The sequence below is a fragment of the Sparus aurata genome, chromosome 13, assembly GCF_900880675.1.
Source record: "Sparus aurata chromosome 13, fSpaAur1.1, whole genome shotgun sequence".
Taxonomy (NCBI): domain Eukaryota; kingdom Metazoa; phylum Chordata; class Actinopteri; order Spariformes; family Sparidae; genus Sparus; species Sparus aurata.
The window spans coordinates 34,494,074-34,512,518 of NC_044199.1; the positions used below are offsets into that span (position 1 = coordinate 34,494,074).

The 18,445-nt window shown below is 42.7% G+C and overlaps 2 protein-coding genes and 1 long non-coding RNA gene across 5 annotated transcripts; 1 reads left to right on the forward strand and 2 right to left on the reverse strand.

Annotated features, from left to right (window-relative positions):
* Positions 1 to 25: 25 nt before the first annotated feature.
* rbm41 (RNA binding motif protein 41) lies at positions 26 to 6,020 on the forward strand. 2 transcript variants are annotated; one of them, XM_030437490.1, is made up of 7 exons: positions 26 to 526; positions 2,075 to 2,191; positions 3,245 to 3,446; positions 3,821 to 4,025; positions 4,964 to 5,472; positions 5,558 to 5,705; positions 5,794 to 6,020. In XM_030437490.1, exons 1-7 carry the CDS (start codon positions 519 to 521, stop codon positions 5,922 to 5,924), a joined length of 1,320 nt encoding a protein of 439 aa, XP_030293350.1. In that variant the 5' UTR covers positions 26 to 518; the 3' UTR covers positions 5,925 to 6,020. The 2 variants fall into 2 exon arrangements, with proteins under 2 accessions (XP_030293350.1, XP_030293349.1); XM_030437489.1 differs by lacking the exon at positions 26 to 526 and adding an exon at positions 936 to 973.
* LOC115593804 (uncharacterized) lies at positions 3,623 to 5,022 on the reverse strand. The gene is made up of 2 exons (XR_003986367.1): positions 4,938 to 5,022; positions 3,623 to 4,044 (listed from the first exon to the last, which is right to left on the reverse strand). It is a non-coding gene; the product is annotated as an uncharacterized LOC115593804 (long non-coding RNA).
* A 3,841-nt stretch (positions 6,021 to 9,861) lies between the features above and the next one.
* Positions 9,862 to 15,383, reverse strand: cldn2 (claudin 2). Of its 2 annotated transcripts, none has more exons than XM_030437219.1 (3): positions 15,109 to 15,383; positions 12,749 to 13,321; positions 9,862 to 10,834 (listed from the first exon to the last, which is right to left on the reverse strand). In XM_030437219.1, exon 3 carries the CDS (start codon positions 10,824 to 10,826, stop codon positions 10,008 to 10,010), a length of 819 nt encoding a protein of 272 aa, XP_030293079.1. In that variant the 5' UTR covers positions 10,827 to 10,834; positions 12,749 to 13,321; positions 15,109 to 15,383; the 3' UTR covers positions 9,862 to 10,007. The 2 variants fall into 2 exon arrangements, with proteins under 2 accessions (XP_030293079.1, XP_030293078.1); XM_030437218.1 differs by having other exon boundaries at positions 12,749 to 13,461.
* Between the last annotated feature and the right edge of the window lie 3,062 nt (positions 15,384 to 18,445).

Here is an 18,445-nt window from a genome sequence, read left to right on the forward strand (position 1 = left end):
GGGGAGGGTTGGGAGCGGTTTACAGTATATATTCAGTCAGGCTTTGCAGCATTACGGTTGATAAAATCTCCGATGGATGAAGGAAAGACAGCCAACTGTGATGATGATGAATGGTGATGAATGGTGCTTGATAACCACACCCTCTCTAATAAAGCAGGGTGTGGTGCACTACAGGCTTTATGTGTGCGTGTTTTAATTAGATGTCATAACAGAAAATATGCATGCATGTTACAGCCTATGTGGCTTTCAACAGAAAGCAACATACAGACAAACAGCTGATGAAAACACACTGTGGTTAGACTTCAACACACAGGCGTCTGAATCATGATCATTTCTGCTGTAAAACAACAAACACGGCTCTGTTTGTGTCCAACACCGCTCAAACTATCTTCTATATCATCATTTTCCTCATTTTTTTCCATAAAAACGCAGCTTCTAGTTCATTTTTGCTCATTTGAAGGATTCGACTACATTTCCCATAATCCCCCGCACCGGAAGTGGAAGCACAAAGCGGAAACATGCGAAGGTAAACACAACTTTCAGTTAGCGGTAATTTTAATACGAATTGTGGCATTTTAATCAATCAGATCTGGTGTGAGAACTGGTTTGAGACCAGTGTGACCAGAACGATCCGGTTTAAAGCTGTTAGGTAACTTTTTACGTCGATCTGCTTCACGCGGCGTTGTTGTCATGGAGATAGCTAACAGCTACAGCCAGCTATGCTAGCGTTAGCTGCTCTGTTGTTACGTGTGTGTTTTTGTTATTTACACTCTAATTCTGAGATAATACGTTTAACTGGACGTGTACATTGTATTAAACTACACTGCAGACATGATGGAGTGAAGCTGTCTCACCTCTGCTGTCTGCTGTCGGCCCGTTAGCCTCAGTTTATCTCATGTACCGTGACTCTGTGCTCAAATAAAGTTAGAAACCTGTTAGCATTCTCTCTCATGTGCCTCAGACAGCAGCTCAGGTGGTTTGTACACCTCCAGTGAGCTCACACTTACCTGGAAATACACTGGTGATTATTATACACCTTCTTAGTTTACAGAAGGATTAGCGATATAGAAGAAATCTTCCATTATGGAACATCTAGTTTGGTGATGTGAATTTCTGCCGTTGTCAGAATTAAATACCTTAATAATTAAAGTACCTGCACCAATGCAAACATCCTGAATATCCAGTGTTGTTGTTGTAAAGCAGTCCTGCTTATTCATTCAGAGGCAGAATGTTTTACACTTTAACAACAGATTTCATTGTCTACAACAATATTATTTAACTGAAACCATAAACTTAATTGAGAATTTAAGAGTTATAGAATACTTCAAGCATATTTTTCTACAGGATAAACCAAATATAAATTTTTTAAAAAACCCAAAATGTTCGCTGACACCAATATGTCAGTCGGCCTCAACACCCAGCTACTGTATATGACATGGATCCTTATCTCAATATAAACAGTGCAGCAACATCTCTAAATTTCACATATCTCTGTCCTCTCACACCATATATGATAATAAAGCAATTAATCATTTTAGTAATTAGTTGATCTACAGGAAACCAGTCAGTCTCTTTTTTTGATAAATCATTGATCATGTAAGTCATTTTTCTTGCAGTATCACCTAATATTCCCCAGTTCCTGCTTCTCTAATGTGATAACTTGCTGTTTTATTTTATGTGAATTTAAATTAAATATTTTGGGGGTTTGGATCAGAAGCAGAATGAAGACAGCACACAGAAAAGCTTATGGGAATTTTTTATTATCTTTTCTTTTTCTTTCTTCTTTCATAAAGTTAGAAAATAACCGACAGATTAACCAATAATGAAAATAATATTCAGTCAGCCTGATTCTGCTGTCTGTCACTTTAGATCAGAGTCTTTTATTTAACCTTCCAGCTAAAAAATTTCTCATGTTTTGTTTTAGTGAGTTAAGATACATTTACAGTCAGACTCTTTTAAGATACTCGTGTAAAACAGTCGGAGCATCACGTGGAAGAGTCACGTTGTAGATGATTTGTCGTGTTGTTAAAGCTCCACTGAGGTTGTGACCTGCCGTCTGTGTTGTGTTGTTCAGAGTGAGCCGGCGACCCTGTGAGGACGGCCCGCTGCTGGAGGAGCAGGAGACGGAGGGCCAGCGGCAGCTGCACAGCCTCCTGCTGCAGCAGCTCCACACCGACGTCGACATCAACCGGTCAGAAACCCTCTGTTTATACCTCCTGTCATAAAATATAATATCATAATGTGTGGAAAGAGTTTAAAACCAAACGTCTGGGTTTTAGCATTGTTTCATGTCTCATGGTCACATTCTTTGAACTTCCAGCTGTCCAGAGTTTTCTTACCAGCTGGACCACAAACCAAAATCCTGTCTGATGTTACATCACAACATATACAGTGAACATCCCCCACGACTGAAGGGAAAACTTTATGGAGTGAAATGTTCACGTTTCAAACAAAATCTGCCTCTTAGCTGCAGCATTAATTTCTATAATGAGACTTTATTTGACTTCAGCTCAATACAAGAGATAATATCTTGTTATAGATAATAGATCCGTCATTTTAGCAGGGAAGTTATTAGAGCTGCAGAAAATAACGATTAGTTGTCAACAATTATATTCATGGCTAACTATTCCGATAAGTGATTGTATGGGCTGATGTCGGTTTGTTAAACATGAGTATTTTCTGCTGTCTTTCCTCTGTGACAGTAAACTGAGTGTCTTTGTTTGTGGATGAAACACTGATCGACCTCTTTCACAGTTTTCTGAGACTTTAAAGATCAAACAATTGATCGAAGTATCCAGAGAATAACAGACAGATTAATCAACAATTGAGATCAGTTTGATTTTAGGATGGAGTCCTCAGATCTGTTGCAGACAAAATATCTGTCCAAAGCTTCATTCAGATGCAAATTCTGGTTAAAACCTCCCCGGACGGATTTACTGTTGAACAGTGACAATAAAAAAACAATAGCAGCGTTACTAAAACCTTCCTGTGCAGCTCGGTGGGAAAAGAAAGCAGCTTTATTCCCACAGGAGCTCTGTGCTGTGTGTAAAACTGCTCTGTTGTGTTGCCTTCACACAGAGCGGCCAGGAGGAGGTTTAATACACAAACCAGCAGGGATGCATATTCTCTCTCAGATATCTTTTTATCAGCAAAACATCAGAGAAACATTCAGGTCATGTGAATCCTGCAGGATGTAAACATCATGTACACAAACAGTCGTATAACAAAACCTCCCGTCCCACAGATGTGTAGCCAAGAAGCAGTGCTTCGCCCCGGCGGCTCTCTACCGGCCGTTTGGAGATCAAGCAGCTGGAGTGAGGAGCCTCTCCCAGTTTCAGGCCCTGCAGGACGGAGAGAATGAGCTGGCCGGTTTACGGGAGCTCGGCCTGACCGACGCTGAGATCGAACTGTGGCAGAGCAGAGACGAATCTGTGGCTGCAGAGAAGGTAAAACCTGCTGAGAACAGGAGGAGCTGGCGTCATTCAGGGCTCATCCAAACACGTTTAGGTGTCATTGATTGGAAACGCTACATTTGCTTATAGATATAATAAGTGATGAGCATCCATCCCTGTCTTCCCCCTCACTGAATGTTGAAAATGTCCGGCAAAAGAATACTTCAAGATAAAAGCCAAAAAACTTTTATTTAGATCTGTATCACCTCCATATCAGCTGAAACGTGACAAAAGCTCATTTTTGTGATCAATAATTAATGAAACATCCACATGTATGACTGTTAAACATTACAAATACTTATAATCATGTACATAATTTGTCCAAATCCAGCACAGTAATGTCTGACCCCGGCTGTGTGTCCTCACAGTCCCACGGTGTGTGTGCAGCTCCAGGTGTGAAGCAGCAGCGCCTGCAGGTGATCAGAGACAAGATCCGAGCCAGAGACGAGCTCCTGTCCCGCCCACAGCGATTCGCCTCCAGCCGGCCGCTGTCACGCCGCGAAATAGAGATCGAACAGGCGCTTTTCCAGGGAAACGACCGGCTGGGTTTCCTCACCGCACTTTACCATCGAGGTACAGAGAGGCGTCGACACTGTTTACAGAGAGGGGGGGGATGGTTAAAGACACGTCAGATAGAAGGTTCATCACAAGAACTGTACGGAAGTATGTCGCCTCCAAAGAGGCACATTTCAGTTACTTAACAGATTTTCTGACCCCGAGCAGTTCAGACTTCAGATATAGACACAGTTTCTAAAAGCTTGTTATCTACAGGCCTTAAATTACAGCTCTCCATAATCTTCAGTTTAGTCTCAGAAGGCTTAAATATGTTGTGGTTCCTTCACATCACTCCCAGTTAAGACTTTAACTATTTTCAGGCTTTTTAAATGATGCTATAGATCAACATTTCCAAAAAAATACACAGTTTAATGTCTGAGATTTTAACTAAGGGAACATTTCACCACATTATCTCCTCACTGCCATGCTGATGCAAAATCAGGTGAAGCTTTGTAGTCCACAAAACATTTCTGGAGCGTAATCAAAGTCTCCAGAAGTCCTGAGATCCCAGACTGATTCGAAAAGCTCAAAGTGTCAACGCTCATCCCAAAGGGTGTAAATGACATCTTTTAAAATGTTGTGATCTCAGGGCCTCTGCAGACTGTGATCACAGCAGACGAGCTGCACGGAGACATCTGATGTTCGGAATCAAGTCTCCAGCTGCTTCAGCTGTTTAGCAGAATGCTGCAACTCTGTTTTACTGTGAAGCTCCAGAACTGTTCTGTGGACTATGAGACAGAGTTTCATCAGCATGGAGGAGATGACTGAGTTTACATTTTTTTTGTGTGAACTGTTCCTTTAATGAAAGGAGAAATCATTCTTGTGATCTTGGGCTGATCACAGAAGAGAGAAGTGTGAGAACATGGACTGTATTTTTGATAGAAAACAGATAAAGTAAAGTAGTGAAACAGTCTCCTTCATGCGTCTCACCTGTGCTGTTGTGTTTTCCTCCACAGGTGAAGTAAAGCAGGACGACCAGCAGGGGGAGTCCTGCTCTGATCCGATGGACTCTCTCTACAGAGACGTATTCGTAAAGGGAGGACAACAACAAGCGTCACCGCAGGACTCTGAGAGAGACACAAGTGGAGCACCACACCTGCTGACACATGCAACTGTGTCTGACCAATCACAGGACTCCCAGAGAGACAACAACCAATCAGAAGCAGCTTCTGGCCAGCAAGGTGAAAGAAGCAGCTTGTCAGAGTCGAGTTCAGACCCATCAGAGCAGCAGCTCGTTCAGGAGGGACCGAGGAAGTCACCTCCAGCTGCTCCAACACAGATCAACATCAGCCAGCCAATCGGCAGTCTGTGTGGAGCGCCGAAGGCGGGGTCAGGGAGACAGCTGACTGTCAGAGGCGACATCGAGACGATCTCAGACGAAGAAATCCTGAACAACCGAGAATCTGAGGACGGGATCCGAAGCATCCCGAGGTTCAGGAACTATGAGCCGGGAAAACCCAACAAGGTAAAAACTCCATGAGTGTGGCACCACAGAAGAAGAGCTTCAGACGAGGAGCTGATACTTAAACATGATCTCTTTCTCTCTGCAGGTGTTGTGTGTGAAGAACCTGAGTCCACAGGCCTCAGTGGCCCAGCTGGTGGCGCTGTTCTCCAGGTTCGAGCAGGAGAACGGACTGCCGGTCGTTTACCGCCTGCTGACCGGACGGATGAAGGGTCAGGCCTTCATCACGCTGCCAGGTGAGAGACGATGACGTGATCCAGCGGATCAGAGCCGCAATAAACTGTGGACTTCCTGATTTAAGGTGTTCTTGTTTCCTGTTGGCAGACGCTGAAACGGCCCAGAAAGCCTTGCAGCTGGTCCATGGATACCGGTTGCTAGGGAAACCTTTGGTGGTTGAGTTTGGCCGTGAGCGACAGGAAGACAAGAAACAGAAGAAGGAGGAGAAGAAGAAGTAACAAGTGTTTGTTCCTGACAGCAGAGGTGTAAATAATGTCTGATGTGATTGTATTTATTTATTATCTGGATTAAAACGTGGAAATCGTTTTACTAAACTCTTTGTCATTAAGTTTCTGGGTTACAGTCACTGAATCTTTATTTTATCATCACAGAAATGACATTAAGAAAACTAATAACTTCAGACAAAACTACAGAAGATGTAGAGGATTTAAATGTACTTCCTGTCACGTGATGTTTCTACCTAACAAACACATTCAGCTCCAACACTGACAAATGTTTTTCTTCTGAAATGATTCCAGCTGACAGTTCAGACAGACGCTCAGCCCTCTGACCTCATCGTAATCAGATTAATTATGTGATCAATAAATGCAGACATTTACATCTGAACTCTTACAGCAACAGAAAGAGCAGAACAGTGACGACGAGTCTCTGGCATCTCAGTCTGAATCTGGTGTTACTCTTCTTTGGGACACTAGGTGGAGCCGTTCAGCCGCCACGAGTCAAGAGAACATGTTTTATTAATCTCTCTTTAGGGAAATTCAATTTAGTCCACTTCTGAAAGGAAACTCGCCCCAAAAAACAGCTTCCACATGTCAAAGAGTGTTTGTTTAAACTGACAACACGTATAAAATCACATTAATGTCACTCTCTGTCCTCAAACTGAGTGCTGCATTTTTAATTGTCCTGCAAGAAAATGTCAGCTTGAACTTTCTCTGTTTCTTCCTTCATCATCTACCAGACAATTCATACAGTCACATTACTAAAGAGACAAGAACTCAAACACAATAATCCAGAAGCTGATCAGAAGTTTTATTTTGAAGGAGCACACCTGAGTCGTACACTAACGTGTCGATCTCTCTGACAGCTGAATGTCTTTGTGGAGCTTTTCCTCAACATAACACAATTTTGGTTGAATCATTTATCTTGATTTATTAGTTCTGTGTTTTCTGGACCTGCTCCTGGTTCAACACACCTGACCCAAAGGAATGGGTCGGTACCAGGAGCCTGATGACGAGCTGATCGTATCAGTGGAGTACTGTTGATCTGATGCCCGTCACAGAACAGTACAAACCACCACACCATGTTCTCATGCTGGTTCATGTCGTGTGCTGATGTGTCTGGAGCTGCAGCAGTAATCTATTACCTCACCAGCACACCTGTTCCTGTTCCCGTCCTCAGCTGCAGAACACCAAGCTGAGACCAACTTCTCTATTCTTAGATCAGTTATCAAACTTTCTGTACTTCTGTTGACCTTGTTTTGTCTAAACTGTGAGACAACACGTGTTTCTGTGTGTGTGCGTCTGTGTGTGTGTGTGTGTGTGTGTCTGTGTGTGTGTGTGTGTGTGTGTGTATTTGTGTGTGCATAATCCACTTATCTCTGGTGTTCTCTCGGTCAAATGTGTGTGTGTGTTTGTGCTGAACCAGTCCACTTCCTGACCGGGTCCCAGCTCCCTGCACTGTATTGTAGCAGTAGCAGCACCAGTTGTACCACACATGAACATGAAGGCCCGTGTTCTGCCTGCAGCGTGATCAAGATCCAGTCAGCACCGAGAGTATTTTTATATTCTGAGCACGTTCTCAAAGAGCTCTGACAGTTGTGTGACTGTAAACTGACCCAGTGAGCAGTTTTGGTCCGTGGGTCAAACTGAATCGATCGGACTGAAGCGGTTCTGTTTTGTTTGTTCAGGTCTGTTTGTGTGGATGTTCTGTTTGCCTCGGGTTCAGGGCTGTGATCTCTCGTTCGCTCTGCGCTGTGAGAAACATCAACAGAAACTCAGCTCAGTGTATTTATTAACAGCTGCTCAGTGGAACAGCCTCCATGTTCCAGTGATTCTGTTATTATGAGCAGAGTTGTTTAATCTTTACGATACAGATCTAATAACTGATATTCCTGCACATTTCTCACCAACATCTGCAGGTTCTGTAGATTATTTGAGCAGCTCGTCACGTCTCCAAATGACATTTTGAGACCGAAGTGTTTTGTTGCCGACTCTGAATCTATTTTTATCAGTTTCTTGGTGTGAACGCTTCACAGATATAAAAACTGGGACGCGGCTAGATTCACTGATCTGGTTTTAAAAGTCAAGAATCAAACAAAATGACAATAAGAAAAGTTTGCATTTTATTTCCAAATAAAAAATAAACTTGAAAACTGTGTCTGTGTTCGATTCAGTTGACAGGAAGTAGTTTTGTGATCCGAAACATCAGCAGTCAGGAACGATCAGCTGAGCGGAGGATGAAACATGAACACCTGGAGATGAAGTCAGAGTTTTAAATGTCAGCTGGTGAGGATGGTTTCAGTGTTTTGGTCTTGATTTCACAGCTAACGTAGGTCCGGTTCAGATGGACCACCACCGCTGATGAAGACCCGCCAACTCCAAACACTCTCCTGTCAGAGCACCTTATAATGTGATAATAAGGCACAATATTAATGTATATGAGTAAACAGTTTGAAGACTTTTGTTTCTGAGCCTGTACTGTGTCAGAGTCTCAGGTGGTCCAGCAGAGTGAGGGCTCAGTTCTGAGGTTCCGATAGAAGATGACAGTTTGGGTTCAAGTATTCACAGACGCAGCAAACAGCTGAGTATCAATACCGGACTGTCCGAATAAAGAAGAAGAAGAAGAAGTGCAACCAAACATCAACTGAGTCAAAATGTTCAGAAACTCCACGAATCAATAAGACTGAATTCATTTCACTGAATCTTAAAAACAACGGCACAAGATTAACTTTACATCAACAGCTGATGTGTGCATGGATCAGAAACAATCAATGCTTTATGGAGAAAAAGAAGATGGCTGCTGACGTTAAAGGAACAGGTCACCCAAAAAAACAAATAAAAATATCCAGTCATCGTCTCCTCAAACGTTCCTGGAGCTTCACAGTGAAACAGAGTTGCAGCATTTTGCTGAACAACTGAAGTCAAAATCCCCAAATCAGTCTGAGAAGATGTGACGGCTGATATCTTCACTGGAGCTGCTGAGCTAAAGGACTTTATATCATCAGGAGGAGGAGAGGAGGGCTTTATATCATCAGGAGGAGGAGAGGAGGACTTTATATCATCAGGAGGAGGAGAGGAGGACTTTATATCATCAGGAGGAGGAGAGGAGGACTTTATATCATCAGGAGGAGGAGAGGAGGACTTTATATCATCAGGAGGAGAGGAGGACTTTATATCATCAGGAGGAGGAGAGGAGGACTTTATATCATCAGGAGGAGGAGAGGAGGACTTTATATCATCAGGAGGAGGAGAGGAGGACTTTATATCATCAGGAGGAGAGGAGGACTTTATATCATCAGGAGGAGGAGAGGAGGACTTTATATCATCAGGAGGAGGAGAGGAGGACTTTATATCATCAGGAGGAGGAGAGGAGGACTTTATATCCTCAGGAGGGAGAGGAGGACTTTATATCATCAGGAGGAGGAGAGGAGGACTTTATATCATCAGGAGGAGAGGAGGACTTTATATCATCAGGAGGAGGAGAGGAGGACTTTATATCATCAGGAGGAGGAGAGGAGGACTTTATATCATCAGGAGGAGGAGAGGAGGACTTTATATCATCAGGAGGAGGAGAGGAGACTTTATATCATCAGGAGGAGGAGGGAGGACTTTATATCATCAGGAGGAGGAGAGGAGGACTTTATATCATCAGGAGGAGGAGAGGAGGACTTTATATCATCAGGAGGAGGAGGGGAGGACTTTATATCATCAGGAGGAGGAGAGGAGGACTTTATATCATCAGAAGGAGGAGAGGATGACTGGAGTTACATTAATGGGTGAACTGCTCCTTTAATCTTCATCTGTGTGTGTGTGTGTGTGTGTGTGTGTGTGTGTGTGTGTGTGTGTTTGTGTGTGTGTTGGTCCTGAGGTGGAGGTGATGACATCATATAAATGTACATTAAAACATGTGAAGAGAGAAAAACTGTCCGACAGTTAGTGGCAGTCTGGTCGTGTCGGTCGTCATGGTAACGGTCCTCCAGCTGTTCCACTTTATTTAACAAAACTTTCCAGAATTGAGCGACAACATTCGATTGAATACGTCGTATAAATAAATCAATAAATGAATCAAACGATGGAGTGACCTCAGACGTATCCTGTGATGTCATATCCTGCCGCAGTGGGCTTCTTGGCTCCTTGGGCTCCAGGTGCACCCTGGGAGCTGCCGCTGGCACTGCGGACCAGCGTGGCCCCCCTGCTGGCTATGTTGATGCCTCCAGCCTGCAGGGTGGGGTTGCGGTAGGTCTGTGAGGTTGTCCTTGCACCTGCGCCCAGCATGCCGCCTCCTACAGGATATGGATACCCCCCGCCGTGCCGTCGGCCACGCCCACCGTTCTGCTCGTCGCAGCACGACACACACAGTAACCCTCCTCCCAGCATGGAGACGAGCGCCGAGGCCAGACCGACGTACAAACACTCCCCCAGCTCGTACTTCATGCTGGAGGGTAAGTTTGGGCGGTAGAAGGTCTGGACCACCTCGTGCGTGGTCCACGCCACAGGTATGAGTGCCAGGAAGCCCGCAGCAAGGAATAAACCGCCACCGGCTCCGGCCACACGACTCTTAACTGCACCTGAACCCTCCAAGCAGAGCGTGCACTGCATCCCCAGGACCGCCACGGCGATGGCGAGGACCGACAGCACGATGGAGATGACCATGAGAGCTCGAGAGGCCTGCAGGTCGGCGGGCAGGGCCAGCATGGAGTTGTAGGTCTCGCACTGGAAGGCCCCCGTGCTCTGGTAGACACACTCCATCCACAGGCCCCTCATGTTGGCCACCGCCGTCACGATGTTGGAGCCGATGTGTGCAGAGATCTTCCAGTACGGCAGCACTGTGGACACCAGGGTACCCAGCATGCCCAGCAGGCCCAGGAAGAAGCCCATCAGCTCCAGAGCTGCTGACGCCATGGCAACAACTGTGATGGAGGACACCAAGAAGTAAACACAGAGCAGTAAACCCAGTGACCCCGTCAGACCTGCACCGGTACTACAGTACAGTTTTACAGTTCTACAGTATTACAGCAAACAGTTCTTTAGAAAACTGTTGCAAGTTGTAGAATAAAGTCAGAAACCTGAAGACGGTTAGCTACCAAACACTAACTTCAGTGATAACAAACGTTAATTTAACACTAACCTGAAAGTGTTTTTTGGTTTTGATAACTTGCTAAAGGTTTAAATAACAAGCTGCTGCCATAACAAGCACCATAAATGCTAACTTCAATGCTAACCTGAACAATTAAGTGGTTATGGTTTTGTTAGCTTGCTAGCTAACTATCAAGTAGGCTAATTTAATAAACCAGCTGCTGCTATAACAAACTTCAACATTAACCTGAACAAGCAACTGGTTTTGGATTTGTTAGCTCGCTGACTGTTAAGCCGACTAATTTAGTAAAACCCAGTTTGTTGCTACAGCAAATGTCCTCAAACATTAACATCAGTGTTGACCTGAATTAACTGGTTTTGGCTTTGTTAGTTTGCTAACTGTCAAGCTAGCATGAACCTTTTAGCTCCTCTCTACTGACATTTCATTAGAATGCGACTACCAGCCATCCATTGTGCCCCTGTTTAGCTAATACTTCTGTAAGTCTTACCTTCTTAGAAAACTGCCGTAAGTTAATCGTGAACAAGGTTAGCTAACACTAATCAATGCTAACTTAAATGCTTACCTTGACTAGCAGCTGGTTTTTGGTATTGTTAGCTAAACTGTCATCCAGGCTAGCAACTGGTGGCTTTGTTTTGATGTTACGCTGATTTATGTGTTTATGAGATTATTAGCTAGTTAACAAGCTAACAGACATTTGCCAATACAGTAAAATGACTTTTGACATGTGGCTCCTTTTGAATCAGTTCAGCTCCCTGTAGGCCTGCTAGTATTTACATGAAGTGTGATTTAGTTCCAGCGAGCAGGTTCTGTGAGAGGATTTTACCACTTAGCTGTCACGGTCTGTAAGATATCATGTTAAAGGACATTATTTTAGTCTCATTCTCGACATTTTGGGATTTTAGGAATGGTCCTAAAGTGTCAGTGTTTGACGAGTTGTGAAATGGCGTCAGTATTTGAAGAGGACATTTGAGGTGGTTCTATCTGTGTCCACGTCGCTGTGTTGTTTAACCTGGCAAAGTCCAGCCGTCTGAACACACTGACCCAGTTAACGTTAGCATGAGCTAACACACATGAACAGAGTTAGGACAGTGGTCACACACTGTAGGTTACTGTGTTTATCTCATCACTGTTGGTTAGTTTGAGTTTTTTTTAGTGCAGTTTACGTTTCATATGTTAGATTATTTTCAAGATTGTTCCTCAAATTTTGCCGAGCAGCTGCAGCCTTTTTAAAAATCTGTTAATGAGAAACTATCTCACGTGGATTTAAAAACTCCAAACATTATTTAGATTCTGCCAGTTGAACCAGATCAGCAGAACAAATGTTCAAACCACCGACATGTTGACTCTGGTCTGGTCCTGTTTTCTCACATTTTGGCTTAAATATTCTTGGTTCTGTCACCACGAACAGAACTGGGACAAGACCTGCGAGTGATGTAACACAGTCTTGAACAGTGGTCACTGGCTTGGTAGTCTAGCTGTAGCACCACCACACTCTCCTCCACCTCCTTCACCTCCATCACCTCCTCCACCTCCTCACATGAAACCAGCTGAGAAACGGACACACCCAAATTTTACTCTGGCGACTGAGCCGGCTCAAACCTGCATCACTTTCTGGAGGCATATCACTGTTATATCGTGAAGTATTAACATTCAGACACACATGCACACACACAAATACACACACACACACACACACACACACACACAGCCCAGTTGCATGCATTACCTGAGAGTGCCGCAGGTTGTGGTCGAGCCAGACGCTGGACGGGTGGAGGGTGTGATTGTGTTGGTTTGCTGCAGGAGCTGGAGGTGCAGCTGGAGCAGAGGATGAGGAGGTGCAGCTGGAGCAGAGGATGAGGAGGTGCAGCTGGAGCAGAGGATGAGGAGGTGCAGCTGGAGCAGAGGATGAGGAGGTGCAGCTGGAGCAGAGGATGAGGAGGTGCAGGATGAAGCCTGCGGTGTGCACACAGTGTGTTCTCCACTGTTGGATCAGACTCTGACTGCCTCCTCAGACCTTGACACAGTCGCAGCTGTTGTGCTGCTGCTCTACTTGTAAATGGCACTCAGACTGTGGTGCCGGCTGCATCGGACCGAGCCAGCCAGAAAACACTTTGAGAAGAAACACAATCCTTTAAGTTTGATTTACTGCCTGCTGGAGGAGCGGGTCCAATTAAAAGAGCAATGAAGCAGGACAATAGAGTGAGTTAGAGGCTGTGGTGCTGATCCATGTTGTCTGTCAGTCTGTCTGATGAGCTGCTGGTTCTGACTGATCTCTGTCCTTCATCTGGACTTTCACCTCCTGTCATGAACACACACACACACACACACACTGACACAGTGTGACACACACACGCATGCATCATCGCTGCAGCAGGTTAATCATTGTCTCAGCGGTCAGTTCTCCAGAACAGACGGAGCTCCATCCACAGCGGCTCGGTCCTGCAGAACAGAACATTCAGAGGACTCGTATGAATATTTCAGCACATCAGTGAGAAATGTTTAATTCAGCGAGCTTCACGTCACTTTAGTGGAAAGAAAAGAGCAGAACCTTTCATGTTACGACTCGTTTAGTCTGCAGAAACCCTAAAAAAAAAAAACAGTTCTGAGCTTTTTCATTTTAATTAAAATGAGCGAGTGAATGAAGCAGCCCGAGGCCCGGCAGAGGTTCTGTTGTTCTTATCTTACTTTAGACTCCTTTAATCAGTTGTTTGGTTTTATTTCATATCCTTCTTCCTCTTCTTATTCCTCCAATCTTTTTATTTCTCTGTCTGTGACTTTGTTTGCTGATTCAGTTTGTTTTCTTTTGTTCTTTCTCTCGTTTCTGTTTTATTTCCAGTGAAGCTGCTGAACTTCAGCTCAGATCACAAACTGAACTGTCTGTAGAGTTTATATTGTTTTACAGTAACTGATTCATTAAACATGAGAGTTTAAAACTACACTTTTTTTTACACTTTAGCACATGAACATTGATGAAATCTTTATTATTTCAAAGTGTGTTTAAGAACTACTTTCCCTGATTTCCTGGTAATTGAAGTGAATGTGTTTGATGGATTGTTTTTCTCCTTCACAGTTTTAAATGTTTGTTTACCTGAAATAGATTCCAGAATAATGTGTATAATTATATAATTATAATCATACACAATTATAAGTGTTTTCTATTAATGTTATGAGGCTTTAAATACCATCAAAGACTTTTCTACAATGCCAGAGGGGAAAATACAAGATCGTACAAACATGTTTTGTGTTTTTGCCTAAAAACAGTCAAATGTAAAGATATTTACAATTTACAATACATTTATAACAAGTATCAGAATCAGCAGTTAATATCTAGAACAGAATGTACATTTTTCCTCGAGTTGTTAAAAAATAAGCTCATCACAAACTCAGCCAGCTTTTATTTTATTTTGTTTGCAGAAAACATAATTTGCTGATGTGGAAAACTCGTAAAAACAAAGTTAATAACTTTTATATTAGGCCAATAATTCAGGATGATGTTCTCTGTGTGATGTCACATGTTTAATAAAGTGACATCGTCCTGGATTTGTTTACAAATCTTTAAATTAAAGTGTCAGAATATTAAAGAAGGAAACAAACGAAGTGTGACGAGAAATATGGAAAAAAATAAATTATTGAAATAATGAGAAAAAATGTGATTTTAATTATTTTTGAGATTCAATTTTAAAATATCATCATGAGTTCATCATTTAAAGGCAACATAAGGGAAAAATGTAAAAGTTTTCATCGATCATATAAAGTGTGTCTAAGAGTTATAAGCACATTCTTCCACATTGATTCATATGTTTGATTACATGACATGAAACTTATTTGAATGAGTAAGTTTTGCACCAGACATCTTTACAAACACTGTGAACGTCTGCAGGTGTTCTGCTGGCAGCGTCCAGCCTCCGTACATCAACACTTTAATCTGCCATCACTTCCTGTGAATTTACTGCTCGCTGCTGTGACACCAGACTTGGCCGCCTCTCGTACGTCCTCATCCATCAGCCGTTTCCTCGGCTGTCCATTTAAAGATTGCTGCTGCTGAGAGCAACGACATCATCCAATCACACAACAGGGCCTACGTACCACGGCAGAGAGTCTCCAGAGGACGGACACGGACTCATGCCTCCCTCGTCAGGCGTCACCTGGACCGTCGACCGGCTCCATCAGCACCTGTATCAGTGTCGGCGGTGTCGGTCCTCCAGTGTGCAGCTGATCCCTGTCCTGAAGCTCGAGCCTTCAGGTTCTAAGCCCTCACATAGCAGCAGCATCATAATGGGATTAGGTTGTAATCCAGTCACTTCCCGTACATGAAGTGGACTGAGAGGGCAACGTCCACACTCCCAAACACTGAGCCTCTATTATAAATCACAGAGGGGCTTTATGTGGAGCGGCTGCATGTTAACCAGCCTTTGTTTCCCTCTGCTGAGGCCGACTGCTGCCTGTCACTGTGACGGAACGACAGAAACTCAGAATATTAAACATCCTCAACATCAACAGTCAGACAAACTGATGGTGGAGTAACTGAAGCTCTCTAACAGTGTGTGGACAGGTGAACATCACACCTGAGTCAGTGTTAAACACGTCCCTGCAGAACCTGTGGCTCTGACCCGGTGCTGGAACACGTCCACTCTTCTGGGACGGCTTACTGCCAGATTTAGGAAGGTGGCTGTTGGGATTTGCTCGCATTGAGTCACAAGAGCATTAGTGAGGTCAGTGATGGTGTTGGGCGACGAGGCCGGGCTCGCCGTCAGTTCAGCCTAAAGGTGCAGAGGTCCAACCGAGGTCAGGACCACCAGCCAATCAGGTTCCTCCACAGCAAGCTGGGAACATGTCTTCACTCAGCTGCTGTGTGCAGAGAGCAGAAACTAGAGTTCACAGTAATCTGTCTCAGGTGAACGCTTCTCAATCCTCTTGTTGTCTGAATACCTCTGAGGTGACTCACAGAAACACCTCGAGCCGAGCAGAGAAGGAAATATTCCAAAACTGTTTTTAACAAACAGTAACACAATGTAAAGTTTCAGTTTACGTCCTGTATGTTTCATTTATTCCTCTTCTAATCATCGTCTGTCCTTCTGTCTTTACTGCAGCGTTCGTTTGTCCTCTCAGCTGTCAGACACTGATATTCAGTCCATACAGGAGACTCAGACACACCTGAGGACGACACCTCTCTGTATCGCAGGTTCATACATGCAGGAATGGTACCTGAGCAATATACTGCACATATTAATCATTGTGACGTTGCAGATCAGCCCGGATCAATAACACAGAGTCACCGAGGTTAAATCCAAAGATTGTATAGTTGGTTCATGTCCACAGCCTGCTGCTACAGGTGAGCCTGACCCTCAGGTGAGAGATGGAACTGAGCATCTCTCTGTAAGTTTGTAGTCTCAGTATGAAACAGATGTTTTCTGTTCAGTGGGTTTGATTATTGATTGGCAGCTGTCAGCGTTCAGTGTTGTTCTATAATCTGATCAACACCTACAGTATGATATAATAATAATATCAGGCCTCCAGTGAGCTTAAAAACATTATGGACTACTTCATATATTCCACAGTGGAGCGTTTACCTGTCTGCACTGATGATTCTGGATCAGGTGTGATCAGGGTGTAGTTTGCGTCTCGTGTCACTAGATGGAGATAAAGAGAGTTTGTTCAGTGAAATGTGATTTTATCTGCTGGATGAACAACAGAACAGAACTTACAGGACGCAGGTGAACACAACATGCAGCAGTTGTTGTTGTTGTTTGAGACTCAGAACAACAAGGTAACAAGTTCAGGTGTTAACAGCCTGACATGTGAAGGATTCAGTGGACCGGTTCTGATTCTCATCTGTTAATATGAAAATAGACACTTTGATAATTATGTTTAAAGTTGCAGAATCTCTCTGAACTGTAACTGGTTTGTTTCATCAGCTTCAGGTGTGATCAGTCAGGTGTACAGTCTCACAATAACAACTGTATTTGACTCATTCACAGATCTTTGGCGACACCGAGTGGTCGAAATGAAGAACTGCACTGTTGAATAAACACTCCACAATCCAGCTGATGTTCCAAATGTTACTGCTTATCTTCATCAATGATATAACTTATGTTGAGCTAAAACATATTTTAATGAAAAATCATCTTTTGTTTTCACCAAGAAAAATGATATAGAATATGAGGAACACTAAAATCCAACGAAAATAAGTGTTAAAAAGTTATTGAAGAACCTGCGGATCACACAATGACAAAAATGCTGCTTTTTCATTTAAAATGTTAATAAAAAACAGAAAGATTATTAGAATTAAATATAAAGAGGTGTGTCTCTTTCAACCAGTATATGAAGATATTTCGGCTTTGATTTCGAGTCGATGGGTCACATGACCTCGAAGTTATTGGAAAAACTGCGGAGTATACATGGAACCTCATGACAAAAATGTTGAACTTTCAAATAAAATGTTAATTAAAAAATATGAAAACCTGTCAACTCAAATATAAAGACACGTGTCTCATTTAGCCAGTATATGAAGACATTTCGGCATTGATTTTGAGTCGATGGGTCACATGACCTGGAGGCTATTGGAAAAAACTGCAGGGTACAGGGCAGAGTATACATGGATCCTAATGACAAAAAAAGCAGTTTTTTTTGTGAAAAAACATGAATATATAGACAGTTAAATTAAATACAAATACATGTGTCTCATTCAACTATGAGTGACTAACTATCACAGTGAGTTTTGTGTGAAGGTGGATTATTTTCCTTTTGGACAGATTTAATCAAACCAGCCAGTTTCTCTGTTTAACAAAGTGAAGCTTCACATGTTAACAGACAGAGTGGTCACATGTCGGTACGTTCATTATATCAATAAGCAACTGTTCAATACAAGTACAAGTACAATTTTGTGCTGATTGTCTAGTATAAAGTGTATACATAGTTTTCATCTAAATGTATTTACAGTCAGTGTTGTTAAAAGTTCCCAGAAGTCAAACTTGATCAAAAGTAAATATATAGTGTTAAAAATATTACTTTCATAAAAGTAAAAGTCACCAACGAGACCAGTACTTCAGTTAAAGTTTTTCAGTATCAAAGTAAGTATTAAAAGTACTAATAAAAGTACATTATACACATATTTATTATGTGCCTACAGACTGTTTGCTTTGGGTTGAGAGATTATCGTTTTACAGATTATTGCAGTCGATATTCAGCATTTTTTATCGATGATCCTAATCAGTATATTTTTGTTTTGTTTTTTCCTTCTTATGATAACATAACAATAATAGATGACCTTAAAAACACCTCTGGATAAAATCTGCTCATAATTAGAAAGTTAACTTAACAAATAAATGTGTTTAGTGAGTAAAAAGATGAATATTTGACTGTAAAATGTAGTGGAAGTATAAAGTCAAATAGTAATACTACAGTGAAGTACTGAGGTACAGTA